Here is a 20,418-nt window from a genome sequence, read left to right on the forward strand (position 1 = left end):
CCCCCCCCCCCCAGAGAGAGCCGCTGCTCCCCTACATCACTCCCCAAAAAATCAATAGCGGACATAAAACTGTTGTCTTTTGAAAAAATAAATACAGGGGTAACAATGATGTCAACGGAAGTGTAAATCCAGGGCTGTTCCCCCCTCCCCCCCGCCTCCCCCGCTCCTCAGGGCTGTATGCTGGCATCAGGAGCAGCCCAGCCACTGGCCCGTTAGACAACGCGCCTGATTCCTGTGTGTCCCCCCCCCGGTTTACACAGAACAGAGGAGGGGAATCGATCCGCTGCAGGATCAATATGAGATATCGGACGTGGGAGGCGAAAGCAAAATTGCATGTAACAGCTGTGGGATGCGTGTTTGATGAATTATTAATACCGCATTTTATAGAAATACCAATTCTGGTGCAACTGACTGTCAGAAAGCATGTTTATCACCATTTCCCTCTGGGTCCACAGTGCGGAGTCTCTCTGTTTTGATCCTGATTCTCTTCTTTAAGCGACGGGTTCAGAACACACACCCTGCTGGAGCTTCGCTGGAAGAAGCAGCTTTCTGCTTTCGGTGTCGGGTTCATTTGGAAGAACACCTGAGGGCTTAGGTGCAGAATTACTGACACTATTCTTCTCCTGCTTTAGCCAGATTTATAGATTTTCTCCCCCCCCCTCCAAGGGTTGTACACTCTCTTGAGTAAATGGTGTGATGCCTAAACTGCATCTTCTTGCTTCTTCCACACAGACACCCCTGCACCTGCTCCTGCCCCCCTGCTGAAGCCCCTCCCACTGCGTCCTCTGGAGGCGTGTCCTTCCTGAGCTCCGCCCCCTCGTGCTCCTGCTGTTCTGTTTCATACGTCCACCTGCATCAGGTAAACGCACACCTCTCCTCTCTGCACTGTATTATATGAGCACTGTCTATTATATAGACTGTGTATCACATGAACAGAGGGCTGTAAGACTGTATTATATGAACAGTGTGTATTATATAGACAGTGTGTATTATATGAGCAATGTGCATTATATAGACAGTGTGTATTATATAGACAGTGTGTATTATATGAGCAGTGTGTATTATATAGACAGTGTATATTATATGAGCAGTGTGTATTATATAGACAGTGTGTATTATATGAGCAGTGTGTATGATATAGACAGTGTGTATTATATGAGCAGTGTGTATCATAGACAGTGTGTATTATATGAGCAGTGTGTATTATATAGACAGTGTGTATTATATGAGCAATGTGTATGATATAGACAGTGTGTATTATATGAGCAGTGTGTATCATAGACAGTGTGTATTATATGAGCAGTGTGTATGATATAGACAGTGTGTATTATATGAGCAGTGTGCTATGGATGGCATTCTGATTATCTCTTGATCACCATTGGTCGAGCTGACTCGGTCTTTTAAATCACTTACAGTAAGGGCATTTGGGGATCAGCCAGTTCTGGTTTTTGGATGCCCTGCTGGCTCACGCACAGAGTAATTAAATGTAGAGCTTTGCAAAAATCTGAGGCCAAAGTCAGTGGTAAATATGTTGAGGGGGACGACAGGGAGGGGGTGGGGCAGGGGGGTACTGACGCTGACTGATGTTATCTGGCACAGGGGATCTAACCTGCGTCAGCCAAATATTTAACGGATTGTGCATCAGCATTTAATTGCTACAGGTTTTCAGAGCTGATGCAAACCTTCCATCCTTTAATTTGTCAAAGAATGAGAGGCGGACGCTAGACGAACGTCAATATCGAGCGCAGCCGCAAGAATCAGACTGCAGTGAAAACAGGAAAATCCTGCAACACTGCGAATAAAAAAGGACAAACTCAGTCACTCCGGAAATGACTCAGATTTATCGCATCGGCGCCCAACCTGAAGGTGCAGGGGAAGAAACAACTGCGTTCACAAGAAGAAATGAACTAGACAGCAAACGTTCCAAATGATTGTTTTTCAAAACTATTTTATTTTCCTCCTGCCTCTGTTTTGGGATGGGTCATTAGCTGTGCCTCTGAAGGTGCCCTAGGCCAGGCCAGCCACCGCGGCAGAGATTTTGGGAGGAGGGGCGTGTCTATCGCTGGTAATAACTCTGACCTGAGAGCACCTGGTGCCTCGCTGGAGGGGAACCGATGTGCTACAGCCGTAACCCAGGGGAACCGGGCGGAATTAAACCCGCAGCCCCCGTCTTTGGGGTGAACCGTGACCTGTTTCCTGCGCCTGTCCCCACACTCCCCCCAGATTAATTATGAATACACACGCTCTGCTCATTGTAGCAATTAATCATTTCTGATAGGATTCTCTAATACGCAGCGACGCTCCCAGAAGAATATCCAGGGGCACTGCAGCAGCGTCGGTTTCACATTGTCACTGAAAGCATTCAAACGGAGGGACAGATTTGCCGATGACGGCTGACACAGCGCCGTGGTTTTACTGAACTGAGATTTATTACTTTCCTAACCACGTTTCATCGTTATTTTCCTGTTCCTGTTGTACTGCAGTTCTCAGGTCTTGACAGGTTTTGTGATTGGCAGAAGTAGAGTTCTATAAAACGAACTAGGCAATAAGCAGATAGATAGATAGATAGCAAATAATTTATATTTTATATTATTTTCTCAGTTAAAGTGCATGTCATAGATATTCTTCCGCTGATTGTCTTTGTTTCTGAATGTATGCAAATAATTGCGGGTAAGACAGGAGATGTTGCTGATGTCAGCAAAGGCTCTGTGGCTCGTTGGAAATCCTTATCCTCCCCATCAGAGGGGGCGATTAGGGCTGGGTAAGGCTGATGAAAGGGGAAACACACGCGTGGGAACGAAGACGAGGAAGGACTTCAGATATTCAGACATTCTGAAGGAACATCAAAGTCGAGGAAAAGTCAAAGTAGCACAGGTAGCATTTTTAAAAGAAAAATTATCAAACGGAGCACGTCCTGCGTCTGCAGAGATCTCCCGCTTTTCTGTTTACCCGATCCTTCCTGCTGGCCTCGACATTCACGCAGAACATTTTCATGCTGTATTTTCCGTTTCACGGGTAGGCACAGGGAGAAATTCTGAATATACATCTGATTTCCTTTGGTGCTGTCTATCTGTCTGTCTGACTCTCTGTCTGTCTGTGTGTCTGTCTATGTGCCTGCCTGTCTGTCTGTCTGTCTGTCTGTCTCTCTGTCTGTCTATCTCTCTGTCTGTCTGTCTGTCTGTCCCCTTTAGGCCCTCCTGAGGAGTCATGACGGACACGGTCATGGGCCATAATTCAGGCCGGTGGGTTCAGAATGACAGACAGATGGGAGTGATTGACAGGTAAATCTCAACCTCTTTACTTCAGTTTTTTTTCTGGAAATACTATAGCCCTTAATACACACGCACACACACGCACACACGCACGCACGCACGCACACACACACACACACACATACACCAAATAACTTATTGCAGATAGTAGATAGTAGACAGATTTTGGTGCTTAAGATAAATATATTTGTGTGAGAAATTATATATATAATTATATAATTACATTTCAAGTAAATGAATCCATAAATACAAAAAACTTCAGTTACAGATTAATCCAGAATTTAATTTGCCAGATCTAAGTTAAATTATGATTTACTATTGTAGCAGGTCGAGTGCTACCGCTCGTTCGAGAGAGGAGACAGACACGTTACTTCTTTCAGGACGCAACTGCGTCTTGTTTTTATTTGCGGCCGCCACGCGGCTTTCAGGTTACAATACACAATAACCGGGGGTTTGTTTCTCAATTCACTGCTGACCGCCCGTCAGCTCTCCTTCCTTCTCCCGTTCTCCCGCTTCTCTCTCTGTCGAGCAGGTTTTAAACGTCCAGGCTCACTGTCGAGGTAATCAGCACATTGTCAATCAATCACACAATTAACCCTCCGTGCTGATTAATAAACCCCAACAGCCGTGGCGCAGAGTTCCGAGAGCCGCCCCGCCCCCTCTCTCTCTCTGCAGCCAACGCAAAACCACGCCCACCCTACCACAACTATCTATGCTGTACATAAATTTGTTCACTGCTTGTGCAAATATTTAACATGACTGACCCTTAAAAATGCTAAACTTAATCTCTTCTATATCTCTACTTCCATCAATGTGACACAGTAACAAAGACCAGTAAGTAGAAAGCTTTTTGTGTGTGCATGTGTATATGTATGCGTCTGTATGTGTGTGTGTGTGTGTGTGTGTGCGTGTGTGTGTGCGTGTGTGTGCGTGTGTGTGTGTGTGTGTGCGCGTATGTGTGTGTATATATGTATGTGTGCGTATGTGTGTGCGTGTGTGTATGTGTGTGTATGTGTGTGTGTGTATATGTATGTGTGCGTATGTGTGTGTGTGTGTTTGTGTGTGTATATGTATGTGTGTGTGTGTGTGTGTGTATGTGTGTGTGTGCTTGTGCACGCGTGTGTGTGTGTCCATGTGACTGTGTGTGTGTGTGTGTTTGTGCGCAGCATGTATAACTATGTGTATGTGTGTATGTTTGCGTGTTTTGTATATGTAAATGTGCATTTGTGTTTCTGGAGCAGCGCGCTCCGTACCGCATGCTGCATGCATGCGGCAGAAGCCCTGCAGGGGTGGCGTTGGGTCTTCCACGCGATCTGCGGCCAGAGCTCCGCCCCTCTCGCTCGCTCGCACGCTTCCTGCCGTTTCCCTGGTTACATTATCGCAGCATCGCGTGCGGGTGGAGGGGGGTGGGGGATTGGGGGGTGGGTGGGGGTGAGGAGGGGGGGCATGCGGCTGAATGTGTCCCTGCACCCGCGACTGGGCGTCCGTAGTCTTTCCTGAAGTGTTGGGTACATCCTGACCATTACTCTGTGTGTGTGGAAGTGTTGGGTACATCCTGACCATTACTCTGTGTGTGTGAAAGTGTTGGGTACATCCTGACTTTTACTCTGTGTGTGGAAGTGTTGGGTACATCCTGACGGTTACTCTGTGTGTGGAAGTGTTGGGTACATCCTGACGGTTACTCTGTGTGTGTGAAAGTGTTGGGTACATTCTGACGGTTACTCTGTGTGTGTGGAAGTGTTGGGTACATCCTGACGGTTACTCTGTGTGTGTGGAAGTGTTGGGTACATCCTGACTTTTACTCTGTGTGTGGAAGTGTTGGGTACATCCTGACGGTTACTCTGTGTGTGTGGAAGTGTTGGGTACATTCTGACGGTTACTCTGTGTGTGTGGAAGTGTTGGGTACATCCTGACGGTTACTCTGTGTGTGTGGAAGTGTTGGGTACATCCTGACGGTTACTCTGTGTGTGTGGAAGTGTTGGGTACATCCTGACGGTTACTCTGTGTGTGTGGAAGTGTTGGGTACATCCTGACGGTTACTGTGTGTGTTTGGGAGGGGTGGCTGGGCGGCAGAGCCTGGGGCGGGGCCTGAGCTGACGGACGAGGAGAAGGAGATCATCAACAGCGTGATCGCCCGCGCGGAGAAGATGGAGGCCATGGAGCAGGAGAGAATAGGGTGAGGAGGGAGGGGCAGGGTGGAGGGGTAGTGCTCCCCCTTTCTCAGTCCGTGAAATGAAATATGCTGCAAATATATTTTACCAGATGATGCCTTTCAGTGTTATTAATGATCCCCAAAAACCTTTCAGTATTTTCTAGCTGGACTCTGCAGGGAAACTCTCAGTGGCACATTAGAGTCGATTTGTGCTGCTCTAAAAATGTTTTGATTTATTATGCAGTGTTGTAGTCCTGCTCTAATCATTCCATGTTTTCCTGTAAAACACAGAACTGAACTGGGGGAATGATTACTTGTCCACTTTTCCAGTATTCATCTTCTGCGAACTTTATATTGTTTTGACTGAATGAATGAATCATTGCATTTATACAGCACTTTTCCGAATGCTCAAAGTGCTTTACAGTGATGAGTGGGGAACTCGCCTCACCCACCACCAATGTGTAGCACCGAGCCTGGTGATGCACGGCAGCCATTTTACACCAGAACACTCACCACACATTAGCTAAGGGGGAAGAGGGAGAGAACAATTTTTAGCCAATTAATTTGTAGGGGTCGCGGGAGATTTGGGGTTATTTGCAATCAGCTTCTATGTGCTGTTCTGTGTGTGTGATGCGTATGAGCGCCGTAGTCCTGATCTACCTGAAGGTGGCGCTGTGTTTCCGCTGCACAGGTAAATCCTCCATTCCTTTCTGGTGATTCATTGACCATCCTGCAACGTGTCAGTTGTGCTGTGCTGATGTGGGCCTCTCCAAACGAGCTTCTCATAGAGTGCAGCAACCGCCAATATGAAAATGCTAAAATCACACGCCCATGTCAATGTTTATCTCAAACATTACTCAGTGAGAAGTTTAGATCTAGCTCGGGGACCTGCAGCGTGTCAAGTCATTAACCAGAATTTATGCAACCAGAAAACAGAGTACAGAAGATTGGACCAAAATGCCTTTTTGGAAAGCTTAGCGCATTGAGCGCATAGACTAAGTTTGATAAAGGCTGCACACACAAGCTGTTGTGATGCCCACTATGCTAGGCCCCATTTTAACCTTGCTGGTGTAAAATTACAGAAAAATATTCCTGCTCAGTGAAAGTATTGGCTACATGACTGTAATTAACCATTTTCACATTCATGTTTTCCATCTGGGATTGCCAGCTGAAGCTAATCTGGTTTATTTGAAAAAATTGTTATATAAATAATATGATTTGATTTATTCTACTGTTTAAATTTGAGTGACAGGACTAAATCTTATCTGAGGTCTTCAATTTTGATAAATAAAAATACCTATAAATATCTTTGCAATTGTAGATTGTGAAAATTTAGCCCACCAAATTGTTAATTTAGTTGCCGAGCAAGAGCAAAAAATAAAAATGAATCTCTGCAAAGTTGTTCAGTGCGTAGTTAGCTCGCACGCGGCTCCGCCTTGCTATTTTCCCTGAGAGCGTCGCTCCTCGCGGAATGTCATTCTGCGCACGGGCGCCTTTAAAGTCGGCGTTTCAAACGATCTCGCTCCGCGTCCTCCAGTCAAAGCAGTCAATGAGCCGCGGGCCAAAATGTCTTCTTGACTCATAAATTCGGGACGAAGTGACATTCGTTTACGCCTTATCTCTGTTTTCATACTGGTCTGGGCCCAGCATTCGCCCCCAGCTTTACCTTAATGAACATAAATTATCCGTAAGTGTTATATGGACAAAACGGAGTGTTAGCTAAATAATCGGCGTGGATAAAAAAAGCAGCGCAACTCGACAAACTGTGAATAAGCAGTTACACTTGCATTTATTTGCAAATGAAGGTTCAGGGAAAACGTAGAAGCGGGATTCGCAGAAATCTGGGATCTCTCATGCACAACATACATTGGATTTTTAAAAAATGTAAGTGAGCTTTTTTAGAGCAAATTTTCAGAATTCTCCATTCTGGTGAAAAGATACCATTCATTCCATTTTGCCAAAACAAAGTTTTCAGCATTTAAAAGCTACAACAATGTCATTACAAATGCAGCAATATGTTGACAAATACACATTTATTAAAACGATAACACCAATGAATATAGCAAGATAATTAAAACCATGTAAAAAAATAAATTAAGAAAGCTATTTAAATATTACGAAGGAGAAAAAAATAAAAATGCGTGAGTCTTTTGGATGAATCTTTTCTGAAGTTCGTTTAACGCTGCAGCCGTCCAGAGGGCGCAGGCTAACGTGTGTACCCTCCGAAACTCACGCAGCCAGGTGACGTCTCTCTTCGCCAGTCAGTCCCGCAGCCCAAACTGCGCAGTCGGTGTGAGTCTGCGCAGGCCAGCTGCAGCCAGGCTTCCCTTAAAATCCCAGGGGTTGGTCTCCATACATGCTGCCTTCTGTTCAGCAGCTGCTGTGAACGATGTAATGCAGCTGTCAGTCAGTGGCAGGGGACGCTGGGATTTGGAGTCTTTCAGTGTGACAGGTGGTCGGACTCCACTAACAGCTAGAGTGCTGGTGATTCACAGGGATTACTCTTGGATTCCAGCTGTCAGTATTTACATTCACATCTCAAGGCTTTTAGTTGATGCTGTTTTTCAGAGCGACTTACACAGATTACGTTCTTTTTATATACAATCTATATTCATGCAGCTGGATATGTCCTGAAACTATTTCGTTAAGTGAAGCAAAGTTGAGTGTCTTGCTCATCTTGCTCAGGCACAACTGAGTACCTCTGAACAAAACTTCTTAACCAAAAATTTTACAGTCATATGATTGAAAAACTATATTTTTGAATATTGGTGAAAATTTATTAAAGCATTATTCGTTAAAATATTTTTATTTATTTTAAAACCCACATGTGACCTCGGTGGATAAACTGGTGACACGAAAGGCCTAACTGTGAGTGATGTAATGGGAAGTGTGTGCTGATTGGCTGGGCCAGGCATGACTCCGCCTCCCTCTCCCCCCCCCCCCCCCCCCCCCCCGCAGCCGCCTGGTGAACCGGCTGGATGACATTAAGAAGACGGTGTGTGGGGACGGGGTGTCCCGCTGCCTGCTGTGTGGGGAGCAGCTGGGGGTCCCGGGGGTCAGCTCGGTGGTTTGTGAGGACTGCAAGAAGGTAGCGTCCCCCTGCTGAAGTACCACTTCCTGTTTCCTGTCTGTGAAGACCAGCGGTGTCGCCTCTCGCCCCTGGAGAGCCGCAGGGGCTGCTGGGTCTGCTGTTACTCAGCAATTACATGATCAATGAAAGCAGCTGATTGGACAGTAAACTCATGTGGCATAACATCTTTGGCTTGGCTGAGTTTAAAATGGACGCTTAAACCACCTGACCACGTGGCTGTCCAGGGGCAAGATGAGCAGCACAGGTGAAAATTAGAGGTGGAAAATCCAGGTTCAGAAAGTAAAAAGTCCTTCCCAGTATTTTGTTCTAATCACCTGGATTTGCTAATTAGCACAGCTCTTCAGCCAGGAGGGAGAGCTAATTAGTGAAATCAGCTGGCTGAGTTCATGGGTAGAAGAACCACATGGCAGGACTTTTAATTTCTGGCAATTGATTTGGCTCCATTGCTCCCGTGTTCCTCAACCTTCCTCAACTCTGACTGGTAATGATGTCATAATTGACTCATCGCCATGGCCGCACTGTTGATTGACGGGTCACGGTGCCTGCCTGCCTGCCTGCTCCCTCAGTAGGGTCTGTGTGGTTTGTTCCAGAACATGTGCACCAGGTGTGGGGTGCAGAATCACTGCCGCCCCAGAACCATGTGGCTCTGCAAGATCTGCAGCGAGCAGAGAGAGGTGAGACGGACGGACGGGGAGAGAGAGGGAGGGGGAGATGAGGGGAGGGGGGAGAGAGAGAAGTGGGTGAGGGTGAGTGAGAGAGAGGGGGGGAGAGTGAGAGGGAGTGTGAGAGAGAGAGAAGTGGGTGAGGGTGAGTGAGAGTGAGAGGGGGAAGAGGGGGGGGGGAGAGAGAGGGAGAGGGGGAAGAGAGAGAAGGGGGGTAAGTGAGAGAGAGGGGGGGAGAGAGGGAGAAGAAAAGCATCATAGCAGCTGCTAGACATTCGCGTCAGACCAAACCACAAATTATTCCGTTTTTTTTTTTCCATAGCTTTCCAAGAACTTCACCTTACCTTACCTCTGTTTACCTACACGTTATATTCACATTATATATATGGAGATCCTTTTTACACCAAGCATTTGTGATCCAGGTTATTATAAACACTTTTTATTATGAAGTAATTGCACAGTGTGAAGAGTTCTGTGAAACAAAATAGCTGGATTTGGTTAATGACTTGAATAGTCATTAACAATTATGAGTTTAAGCATGCTTCACTCCTCACAGACACATACAATTTGACATTAAAGGTGTTTCTACTGCAGAAAGTTGGTGTTGTGAGGTCCTGCTTGGTGTTTTAATTTTATTTTGGCAGAAGATCAGTTTTTAGCTCTTCCATGTGTTTTACAGCAGGATCTGGTGCCCCTAGTGGTCATAGCAGGCATAGCTGGCACGACATCCCTGTAGAAGCCCCTGCTGATTCACACAAAACAACCAAAAGAAATGCTACTACTATTCCAGCTCATAACTTGATTTCTTGGATCAATTCCATTGCAATGCAGGCAATTAAATAACTCATTAAAATTCAGTTGATTAATTGAAAAATCTTTATTGAATATTGGCTGTGTTCATGGCATGCTGATTTCAAGCTGTTTTTCCTCTGCTGGGTCTTCAGGTGTGGAAGCGTTCTGGCGCCTGGTTCTTTAAGGGTCTGCCCAAGCAGTTCCTGCCCTCACCGATGCCCGTCTCCAAACACAGGGACCCCAGCCCGCAAAAGGCACCCGTCCCATCCGAGACCCCCACCAGCGCCCCCAGTGGTGAGTGGAGAGATAACAGTGGAGCGTGATGTTCAGGAAATTCAATAGCCTTGGAGTGCGGACACACCACCTGTATCTCAGTTTGATGAAGCATTGTTCTACATGTAATGAATATCTATGGTGATGGTGAGGCAGCGATGTTTTATTAATTAAAGGTGTGTTCATCTCAGGTGTGGAGAACCAGCCCCCCAGCGTGCAACGGCCAACGGCAGGTGAGTTTGGCAACATCCACCCAACCGCCATCGTCAGACTGTCATACTGGGTCTCTGAGTCTCCTACAGTCCAACCTAATACTGCTGCACCCTCACACTGTGTATAAATGCTGCTGCACCCACACACTGTGTATCAATGCTGCTACACCCTCACTGTGTATGAATGCTGCTGCACCCACACACTGTGTATCAATGCTGCTACACCCTCACTGTGTATGAATGCTGCTGCACCCACACACTGTGTATCAATGCTGCTACACCCTCACTGTGTATGAATGCTGCTGCACCCACACACTGTGTATCAATGCTGCTGCACCCACTAGCCTGGATCTGCTGTATCTGAGGCTTGGGTGTAAACCTGTGTCATATAGGGTCCCAGAGTTCTGGTCTAGGATCAGGCAGCCAAACTGCATGCGCAGCCGCAGTCACAGCGCTGGTGCGCAGTCATAGCGCTGGTGCACAGTCACAGCGCTGGTGCACAGTCACCTGTGCTCTGTCTCAGACGTGCACTGCCAGACCAGGGGGTCTTCTCCTATCAGATCCACAACCTGACCTGTGATGGTCTGAATTCACGGTTTTTCCCATGTCTTTTCTGTCAGGGGGGATGGACTAGAACCACCACACACTGCGACTTTGGCTTCATAATGAATCTGTTCTGACAGGGACCGGGAATTGTAGGTGGCGTTGTCATGGCTACCACCAGACACAGCCAATCACTTGGGAGTAAGAGTTAAGAATGTAACTGAAACCTACAGCAGAAAATTTTTTTGGCGCCATTCCCCGGTCTTTATTATATCAAAGTGTCAAACGCTTTGATAAACCTGATTTATTATTCGATTAGCCAGCACGGATGTGTGTTCGTAGCGAGAGTCTAAAAAAACGATGTTCGCTCCCCGGTTTAGCTTTGTCTGCTGCCACCGCTCGGAAGTGCGTCCGGTTTCAGCCGGAACGACCGAAAAGCGTATCGAAGGCTGAGATCTTAATGGGGTGTCACTGCTGGTGTGGAAGTAGGAAATCTAAACCCTGGCAGACAGAACGCTCCAGTGAGAAGATTCTGTGATTCAAACGGGCGATACGCTCCTGGGCAGGTCTGACTGGTTGAACGCTAGTGACTCATACACCTTGCAACCTGTAAGCCGACGTTCCTGCAGGAGAGTTTAGCGCCTCTGTGATGTCTGTGGCGGTAAATAGTGGTGTGCCACCTGCCCACAGGGTCGCCTGATCTCTGCTCTTTCTTCTGATTGGCTGGGACCGTGGGAGGGGCGGGTGCAGTTCTGTAGAAAGACACAACAGTTGGATTCCTTAACACGAAACCCTGCCAGGTTCACGGGATGTCTGTTTGATCGTTAGTGGCCCCCCCCCCCCGGTGAAAGCATCAAAGCGTTCAGCCGCTATTATACCCCCCATCCAGGATCCGGGGACAGGGGTAGGGGCCTCTTTCAGGCAGGGCAGGTTGGGACGACGCGGGGACCCCCCAGGCCTTGGCACACGCGGGGGTAATTATAGGCTCTGTGTCCTCATAAATCCACCCAGATGAGGGAGGATGGATCGCCAGGGAAACATGTGGAAATGTGACAGCACGGTCAAGGGGTCCTGCTGAAGCTTGCTGAGTACTGTTCTCTGCCTCTGTACAGAGGGATGAGGGAGTCTGATTGTCTGGCCATGGTCAGTTAAAGTGTGTGTGTGTGTGTGTGTGTGCGTGCGTGCGTGCGTATGTGTGTGTGTGTACGTGCGTGTATGTGCATGTGTGTATGTGTGTGTGTGTGTGTGTATGCGTGTGTGTACGCATCTGTGTATGTATGTGTGTGTTGCAGAGTCCTCTGGACGAGGGGGGGCTCGGCCTCCTGTGGCCCCGAAGCCCTCTGAGTCGTGGGCGGGGCCCAGCGAGGAAGGCGACGCCCAGCCCAGTTCTGTGGTGATGAAGAAGGCCGTCCCACTCCAGAGCTCCAGACCCCCCACTGCGGCCCCCGCCGCAGCCCAGCAGGGTGAGGGCAAGCCTGGGCACTTGGGCTGCATGCTCCCCCGCGACACACATCCTCCATGGAGGCCTTCAGTCTGTCATTAAGATCTCACTCCTGAATTCCCCTGATGTTCTCGACAATAAGACATTTTTAGGCCTTTAATTTACCTTTTTTTTTTTAACAAGGCAGGGCAGCTGTGAACCCAGTTCTCTTGTGCTGTGATGATCTGGGGAATTAAAAGTCAGAAGAGAATCAGGGGATTGTGTAGCCAATCAGATGTAGGGGGTGTGGATTGTAAGGGATGGTGCAACCAATCAGATGTAGGGGGTGTGGAACATCAGGGATTGTGTAGCCAATCAGAGACTCGCCTCTGCTCATGCTGCTGCCACACGTCTGCCTGTCCTTCCCCCCGACAGCTCAGCCTGAGGCGGAGAGAGGCTACTCCAGCATGGCCCAGAGGGAGGAGAGAGCGCCCCCTGCTGTACGGGAGGAGAGACGGCAGCCTGCGGCCTACAACCCTCCCCCTGCGCGCCACCAGGCCCCGCCTCCAGAGGAGGAGGATGACGAGGCCAACAGCTACGACTCGGACGAAGCCAGTAAGATTGGGGCGGGCCCTGTTCAGCTGGTCATTTAAATTCAGCTCACTAATTACACAATTCACCTAATTTAGGGCATCAAGTAACTGAATTTCACTCACAAATCGATTTATGAATTGAATTTCATTTAGTTTCATGAATTGACTGAAATTTAAAATGGAACTGACCCCCCCTAACCTGGATCTCAGGCCAAGATCTGGGCCCACATCCATAAAGCATCTTAGAGAAGAAGCACTGACCTAGGATCAGCAGTGCCTTGCAGCTCATAATGGATCAGGTTATAATGTAGGGAGGGGAAAACTGACCCTGGATCAGCTCTTCTGTTCTGAGATGCTTTATAAACATGGGCCCTGGTCTGTTTCTCCCCAAATAGACCTTTCATTGGCTGACATACTATCCATGATTTCTCAGACTATATTTCCCGGCGAATCGTTGCGTATCGCTGTCTCATTTCCTGTTTCCGGTCTAACCAGTTTTTGTGGTTTCTCTGGTTGGTTTAGCCCGTATCTGGCTTACGTGTGGCATACGTGTCTGTCCCATATCTACTGTGAAGCCTTTCCCAGGCTAATGCGTTCCTTTCCTGCCCTGTTGCAGCCACGCTGGGCTCGATGGAGTTCAGCCTGCTGTACGACCAGGACAACAGCAGCTTGCAGTGCTGCATACTGAGAGCCAAGGTAACGGGGTCCCGCTGTCCCAAAACATCTCCGTCCTCACGCCTCCCAAGGCCAGAGAACACGGAAGCCTAAAAATGAAAGGCTGAAACCGGTGAAACTGAAATGGAATGAAAATGCGAAGGCTTTGCGTTTAAATGCTAGCCGCGTCGTAGCCCCTCCCTTTCTGAAGCGGTTGCTGTTGCCATGGCAGCGTATGTGAGTCGTAGGCCCATCGCAGGTGTCCCAGCTGCCCTTCTGTCTGTGAGAGTCTGTGAATGTCTCCTGCACAGGGTCTGAAGCCCATGGACTCCAACGGCCTGGCCGACCCTTACGTCAAGCTGCATCTTCTGCCTGGAGCCAGCAAGGTGTGTGTGTGTGTGTGTGTGTGTGTGTAAAAGAAGGAACTCTCACTCATCACAGTTTGCGTGCTGAGTAACAGGAACTCTCATTCATCACGGTTTGCATGCTGAGAAACAGGAACTCTCACTCATCACGGTTTGCATGCTGAGAAACAGGAACTCTCACTCATCACAGTTTGCATGCTGAGAAACAGGAACTCTCACTCATCACGGTTTGCATGCTGAGAAATAGGAACTCCCACTCATCACGGTTTGCATGCTGAGAAACAGGAACTCTCACTCATCACGGTGTGCATGCTGAGAAACAGGAACTCTCACTCATCGCGGTTTGCATGTTGAGAAACAGGAACTCTCACTCATCACGGTGTGCATGCTGAGAAACAGGAACTCTCACTCATCACGGTTTGCATGTTGCTTCCCTGTTTTTCTTTAGTCCACTAAGCTCCGCACCAAGACACTGCGCAACACCCGCAACCCGGCCTGGAACGAGACGCTGGTCTACCACGGCCTGACCGAGGACGACATGCAGCGCAAGACCCTCCGGTAGGGGGCGCTGTCCTCAATCACACCCTCTCTCGTGGGCTGGGAGCCCCTCTTGAGTCTAACTGTACCTGCGAATAATATTTCTCCAAATAATGAGTATTGTTCACAGATAGAGATAATAGGTTTGTACATCTTATTGGTCTGCAAAAATACCTTACCCCAAGAGTAATCTTCGCACACTAACCAGGTGCATGACTCAAGCAATTAATGTCCAGTGCCCGGTGGTGAAGCAGTAGTTCAGTATAATGACTACATATCCCATGAGCCTCGTATGAATCTTCTCAGTGACCCCTGGGGGTTTCCTCGCAGGTAATGAAAGGATTCCGTTGGAAATAAATGTAGTTTTGCGTGGGTTCCTTTTCACTACCCCTTCACAACAAGTGTGATTTTACATACAGATTACATGCAAAACAGAAGTGTAAAGTGTGCAGTGAGCTCTGCTGTTAGCGTTTAGCTTTCCTCCTGTTTTAAAGGTTGTCTGTGTGTGACGAGGATAAGCTTTCTTCCTCTCTGTGCAGGCTGTCTGTGTGTGACGAGGATAAGTTCGGACACAACGAGTTCATCGGAGAGACTCGCGTTGCGCTGAAGAAGCTGAAGATAAACCAGAAGAAGAACTTCAACGTGTGTCTGGAGAGGGTGGTCCCGGTGAGCCCAACAGCCTAAACGCACCCCCAAACAAGCTCTGCTTACTCTCCAAATGTGCTCTATAAGCTCTCCAAACACATCTGAAACACACACTGAATGCCCCCTAACGAGCCCCAAAGAAGAGCTCCAAAATGAGCTCAGCAGGACCTGAAACTGGTAGAGAGGAGGATAAACCACGTTACATGCTAACTGTGATTGTACAGCGCTACATGCTAACTGTGATTGTACAGCGCTACATGCTAACTGTGATTGTACAGCGCTACATGCTAACTGTATTTGTACAGCGCTACATGCTAACTGTATTTGTACAGCGCTACATGTTAACTGTGATTGTAAAGCGCTATGTGCTAACTGTGATTGTAAAGCGCTATGTGCTAACTGTATTTGTACAGTGCTACATGCTAACTGTATTTGTACAGCGCTACATGCTAACTGTGATTGTACAGTGTTACATGCTAACTGTATTTGTACAGCGCTACATGCTAACTGTATTTGTACAGCGCTACATGCTAACTGTATTTGTACAGCGCTACATGCTAACTGTGATTGTACAGCGCTACATGCTAACTGTGATTGTACAGCGCTACATGCTAACTGTTGGGGCCAGAACCTCTGTGCAGCGACTCTCATCATTGCTCACTTGCACCGCGGTACATTAGCACCAGTTCCACTCAGCGCCTGCACGCTGAGGCATTTGGACCTCTTCCAACATCAAGCTCATTCCTGCTACTGTGAATGGGCTATCTTGCAAACACAATCCAAACAATTAAAGAACCGCTTGGTGCCCATGGCAACAGTATTGACTGTGTCCCACCCCCTTCCCCCCCAGATGAAGCGGGCGGGGACTGCAGGAGCGGCGCGAGGTATATCACTCTACGAAGAGGAGGTAGAGTGCACACTTCACTCCAACGCGTCTCAGTCTGTAGTGCTCAGTGTTCAGTGTGTAGTGTTCAGTGCTTAGTGTGTAGTGTTCAGTGGTCAGTGTGTAGTGCTTAGTGCTCAGTCTGTAGTGTTCAGTGCTCAGTGTGTAGTGTGTAATGTTCAGTGTGTAGTGTACAGTCTGTAGTGTTCAGTGCTCAGTGTGTAGTGTGTAATGTTCAGTGTGTAGTGTTCCGGGTGCAGTGCTCAGTGTCCCTCTCTCTCTCAGCCAGGGAAGGAGGGCGAGGAGGTGGAGGAGAGGGGGCGGATCCTGATCTCTCTCATGTACAGCACCCAGCAGGGCCGGCTCATCGTGGGCGTCGTCCGCTGCGTTCACCTGGCCGCCATGGACGCCAACGGCTACTCCGACCCCTTCGTCAAAATGTACGCCCCCACGCTGGGGCTCCACGAGCTGGGGGTCCAGGCCGAGCCCAGGGCTGGGGGGTCCACACTGAGCTCACGCCTGGGGGCAGTTACATCTCAATTCAGCCAACGTCTGGACGATTGTTGAAATTCAGTTCCTTAACTGAAAAATGCCCATAATGTTCTTTGAGGATCTATGAATTATTTGAATGTCAGTTCATTTCCTCAACTGATTTAGTTGAATTTAAATGGCAATTGGCACCAGCTAAGCTTAGCTGATAATATTCAAAAACGTTTCTGTATAATCATGAACACATTACGTCAAGTCACTGACTGTTTAATTTGAGATAAGAGAAGCAGGATATTAACACTTGGCTCTAGAGTAAGTACCTGTTGAATGAGTGTGTGCTCTCACACTGCAAATCTCCACACGCAATTCTGTATGGACCAGAATATGACAGAGACTGTGGACTTGACCTTGAATTGACCTCTCTCGCTCTCATTCTCCCTCTCTCTCTCTCACACTTTCTCTCACTCTCTTTCCCTCTCTCTCTGTAGCTGTCTGAAACCAGACATGGGGAAGAAAGCCAAGAACAAGACTCAGACAAAGAAGAAGACCCTGAACCCTGAGTTTAATGAGGTGAGGTGTATGCTGTACCAATCCATGGTCTGCATGGTGGTGTTGGGCTGAGAACTCTCTCCCCTTACAGTAACCAGGCAAAACAAAGTGTGGCCATATCCTGACATTTAACAAAATAAATGGTTGGTTGGTGATGTGGAATCATATATTATGAATACTGAATAAGCACACATTGACCTCTAAACTTTCAACATTCTTTAGAACTGGAATAACAGGCTTTGAATCAGAATTCTTGTTTTAGTCTTGGTCTGGCGAATGTTTTGTGAGTCCTTGAGAACGTGGCATCAGACACAGTTCCCTAAAGGGAGCTGACACACACACACACACACACACACACACACTTCTTGCCCTTGGCATGTTTGGTGTCTGGAGCCACAGGCCTTCGTACAAGGTCTGAGAATTTACTGCTGTAAAGTATGTTAGTCAAAATAAAGATATTCTCTGCACTTCAGTGGAAACACAACAGCCTTCCTTAACCTGCAACAAGCTGATTTCATCTGGTAAAAAACACAAAGCTGCAGAAGTGACTGAATAATGAAATAAGAGAGTGTGTTTTCTGATGAGCAGACACACAGGGAGCTCCCTCAGTCTGTGGTCTGTACACAGAGCCCCTGGGATAACTACCCCCCGCTGTGTTTCAGGAATTTGGCTATGACATCAAACACAGCGAGCTGGCCAAGAAGACCCTGGATGTCTCAGTGTGGGATTACGACATCGGCAAGTGCAACGACTACATCGGTAAGACCGGGACTGTCCTCTGCCAGGCTTTCAGTGTGCAGCGAGATCATGTGATACTGTGCAGTGTGGTCATATGACACTGGGGTACAATCATGTGATACTGTGCAGTGTGGTCATATGACACTGGGGTACAATCATGTGATACTGTGCAGTGTGGTCATGTGACGGCGCAGGACAGCCATGTGACACTGCAGCACAGTCGTGTGACCCTGTACAGTGTGGTCATGTGACACTACGCGGCGCGGTCATGTGATGGTTGTGCCCCTCCCCTGCAGGCGGCTGCCAGCTGGGCATCACGGCCAAGGGGGAGCGGCTGAAGCACTGGTACGAGTGCCTGAAGAACAAAGACAAGAAGATCGAGCGCTGGCACACCCTGCTGAACGAGAACCACGTCTCCAGTGACTGAGCGGCCCGCTGCATGCCCCGCCCCCTCTGCCCCGCCCTGCCCGCAGCCCCGCCCACAATGTGATGCTTTCATTTCTCGTCTTCCAGCAAGCTAGCCACTGCTTCACCCCCCCCCCAACCCGCCCCCTTACCTGCCTCTCCTGTCCTGGCCCCACCCCCATTATTATCCCCCCACCCCCAACATCACCACGCCCTCTTTCTGGACACGCCCCTCCCATCGACTGTTAAAAAAAGAGGTACAGGGTCACACCCCTCACAGGGATCTGTGTGGGACACCCCTCCTGGGGATCAGTGTGGGACACCCCTCCCGGGGATCAGTGTGGGACACCCCTCCCGGGGATCAGTGTGGGACACCCCGATTCTCGGACGCCTAAAGAGCATGACCACACTGCCCCTGCAGTCGCCAGGAAATGTGGGAGACCCCGCGTGGGATCCGGAGGTTTCGGGTTCCCTGTGTAGCGCGAGGAGGGACCGGTACCCCAAACGTGCCCCGCCCCCTTCTCTCACAACACACTCCGAACAGAGCAAAATACCAAGGAGAACCCACACCGTTGACTTGATTATGACTGTTAATATTAATGATAATGTACTACAGCGGCCAGTTCAAAAACAGCATCCAGCGCTGCTGACAGATGAGTGAGCTTCTGTAGCAAACTGCTCTTCACTCCGCTCTACAGCTGTTCTCTGCTGAGGCTCCTGGTGGAGCTGTGTGATGCGAGACTCTGTTAATTTATAGCTGGGGAACTGGGCTTTTGATTGGAACGCTGTTTAATGGAATCCTGGATGGGGTAAAGCTGCTGTAGGCTTCAGAGAGGCAGCTGAATTGAAACTGAACAGTAATGGTGAATGGTCAGTTGTATACGGTAATAGTAATGATGGCATTTATAGGCTGTGTATATCACCCTGGACCTGATCCACTGCTAAATTCAGATTGGTTCTTACTTTATGATGAATCGAAGAAACATGAAACTCTTGACGTGCAATTTCTGAATTAATTCTTAAAGTTATTGAGATAGTTCCCATTAGAGAAATACAAGAGATGGTCTCGATTATTGGCTGTTGACCGATTTTGGGTGTTGACTTATTTATCGATTCTTAAATATTTATCGTACTTGTTTTGTGTGTTTGGGGCGGTGGGAGGCGTTTTTGAAGGAAAGCAAAAGTGGTTGGATTCTGCAAACGGACATCATTAGAAGTCTAAATCATAAGGTGATGACTGCTCCTGCGATGTCCGGTGTTTCAGGAGAGGAGGAACGTTCACCGAGCTCCTCAGCGTTCCGGGACCCCGAGCTGAGCATGCTGTGGATTCTCACAGTCAGCCGTCCTGCCTCAGCTTAGCTAGGCCCAAGCCTGCCTCCACAGGCTGCTCCCGGCTCTGCATGCCTATCGTCTGAGCCCCCTCCCTGTTTGCCCAAAGAGCAGTGCATTATGGGCCTGTGGTGCCCCCCCCCCCAAACCCCCACCCCCTCACCTCCCTGCCCCCCCCCCCCCCAAACCCCCACCCCCTCACCTCCCTGCCCCACCCCCCCCCCAAACCCCTCGCTGCTCCCTCTCCAAAGCTGCAGCTTGTGGCTGTAGAAACTCACCGCAAATCCAGGAAAGCACACCACATGCAATGGAATGACCTCAGACTTTGTATTGAAATTCGCTAGTTTTCCAAACCCCTATGCATGCGGCATCTCGTGGCTCATGATGTAAAGGGTCTTCCCCTCCCCCCACCCCCCACCCCCCTCTTATTTTGGGTTTGTATGATTTATCCTGTCCCCTTTAAGCTCTCTCTCTTCGATGTTGGCTTCTCTGTATTCTGTATTTTTAAAATTGCGTGCGCTGGTTTTGTCCCTGCTCCCCCCCCACCCCCCACCCCCACCCCACCCCGGGGCACTGGTGGCGTCCCATCAAAGGAGCTCTTTCACAACGTTCTTTAACACGGTGACAAAGCTGGGGGCAGATGGTTCTAAATAACCTCAATCTAAATACGCACTGTAGTGTGAGAACAAGAACTATCAGACAGGTTTCAGTCATGCATTTATTACATTTGTTATTATAATCTCAGGCTTTCTTCCAAAAAAAAAACCAAAACAAAACACCCTGCTGAGCTTTATTGATATGTATTTCACCGTAC

General features: G+C 48.4%; 1 protein-coding gene across 1 annotated transcript in view; it reads left to right on the top strand.

The window, feature by feature from the left end:
• LOC118237081 (rabphilin-3A-like) overlaps nucleotides 1-19,756 on the top strand; it is a 31,244-nt gene extending 11,488 nt beyond the window's left edge. The window contains exons 2-20 of the mRNA XM_035435503.1: nucleotides 733-859; nucleotides 3,192-3,281; nucleotides 4,095-4,106; nucleotides 5,329-5,448; nucleotides 8,383-8,512; nucleotides 9,106-9,189; nucleotides 10,122-10,263; nucleotides 10,434-10,475; nucleotides 12,290-12,460; nucleotides 12,853-13,032; nucleotides 13,627-13,706; nucleotides 13,976-14,050; nucleotides 14,478-14,587; nucleotides 15,106-15,232; nucleotides 16,062-16,118; nucleotides 16,380-16,534; nucleotides 17,072-17,153; nucleotides 17,795-17,891; nucleotides 18,167-19,756. Of these exons, the coding sequence (XP_035291394.1) occupies nucleotides 3,208-3,281; nucleotides 4,095-4,106; nucleotides 5,329-5,448; nucleotides 8,383-8,512; nucleotides 9,106-9,189; nucleotides 10,122-10,263; nucleotides 10,434-10,475; nucleotides 12,290-12,460; nucleotides 12,853-13,032; nucleotides 13,627-13,706; nucleotides 13,976-14,050; nucleotides 14,478-14,587; nucleotides 15,106-15,232; nucleotides 16,062-16,118; nucleotides 16,380-16,534; nucleotides 17,072-17,153; nucleotides 17,795-17,891; nucleotides 18,167-18,297 (1,869 nt within the window). The 5' untranslated portion in view covers nucleotides 733-859; nucleotides 3,192-3,207 and the 3' untranslated portion in view covers nucleotides 18,298-19,756. The remainder of the gene's footprint in view (nucleotides 1-732; nucleotides 860-3,191; nucleotides 3,282-4,094; nucleotides 4,107-5,328; nucleotides 5,449-8,382; nucleotides 8,513-9,105; nucleotides 9,190-10,121; nucleotides 10,264-10,433; nucleotides 10,476-12,289; nucleotides 12,461-12,852; nucleotides 13,033-13,626; nucleotides 13,707-13,975; nucleotides 14,051-14,477; nucleotides 14,588-15,105; nucleotides 15,233-16,061; nucleotides 16,119-16,379; nucleotides 16,535-17,071; nucleotides 17,154-17,794; nucleotides 17,892-18,166) is intronic.
• Nucleotides 19,757-20,418: the final 662 nt, after the last annotated feature.

The sequence above is a fragment of the Anguilla anguilla genome, chromosome 10, assembly GCF_013347855.1.
Source record: "Anguilla anguilla isolate fAngAng1 chromosome 10, fAngAng1.pri, whole genome shotgun sequence".
Classification (NCBI taxonomy): domain Eukaryota; kingdom Metazoa; phylum Chordata; class Actinopteri; order Anguilliformes; family Anguillidae; genus Anguilla; species Anguilla anguilla.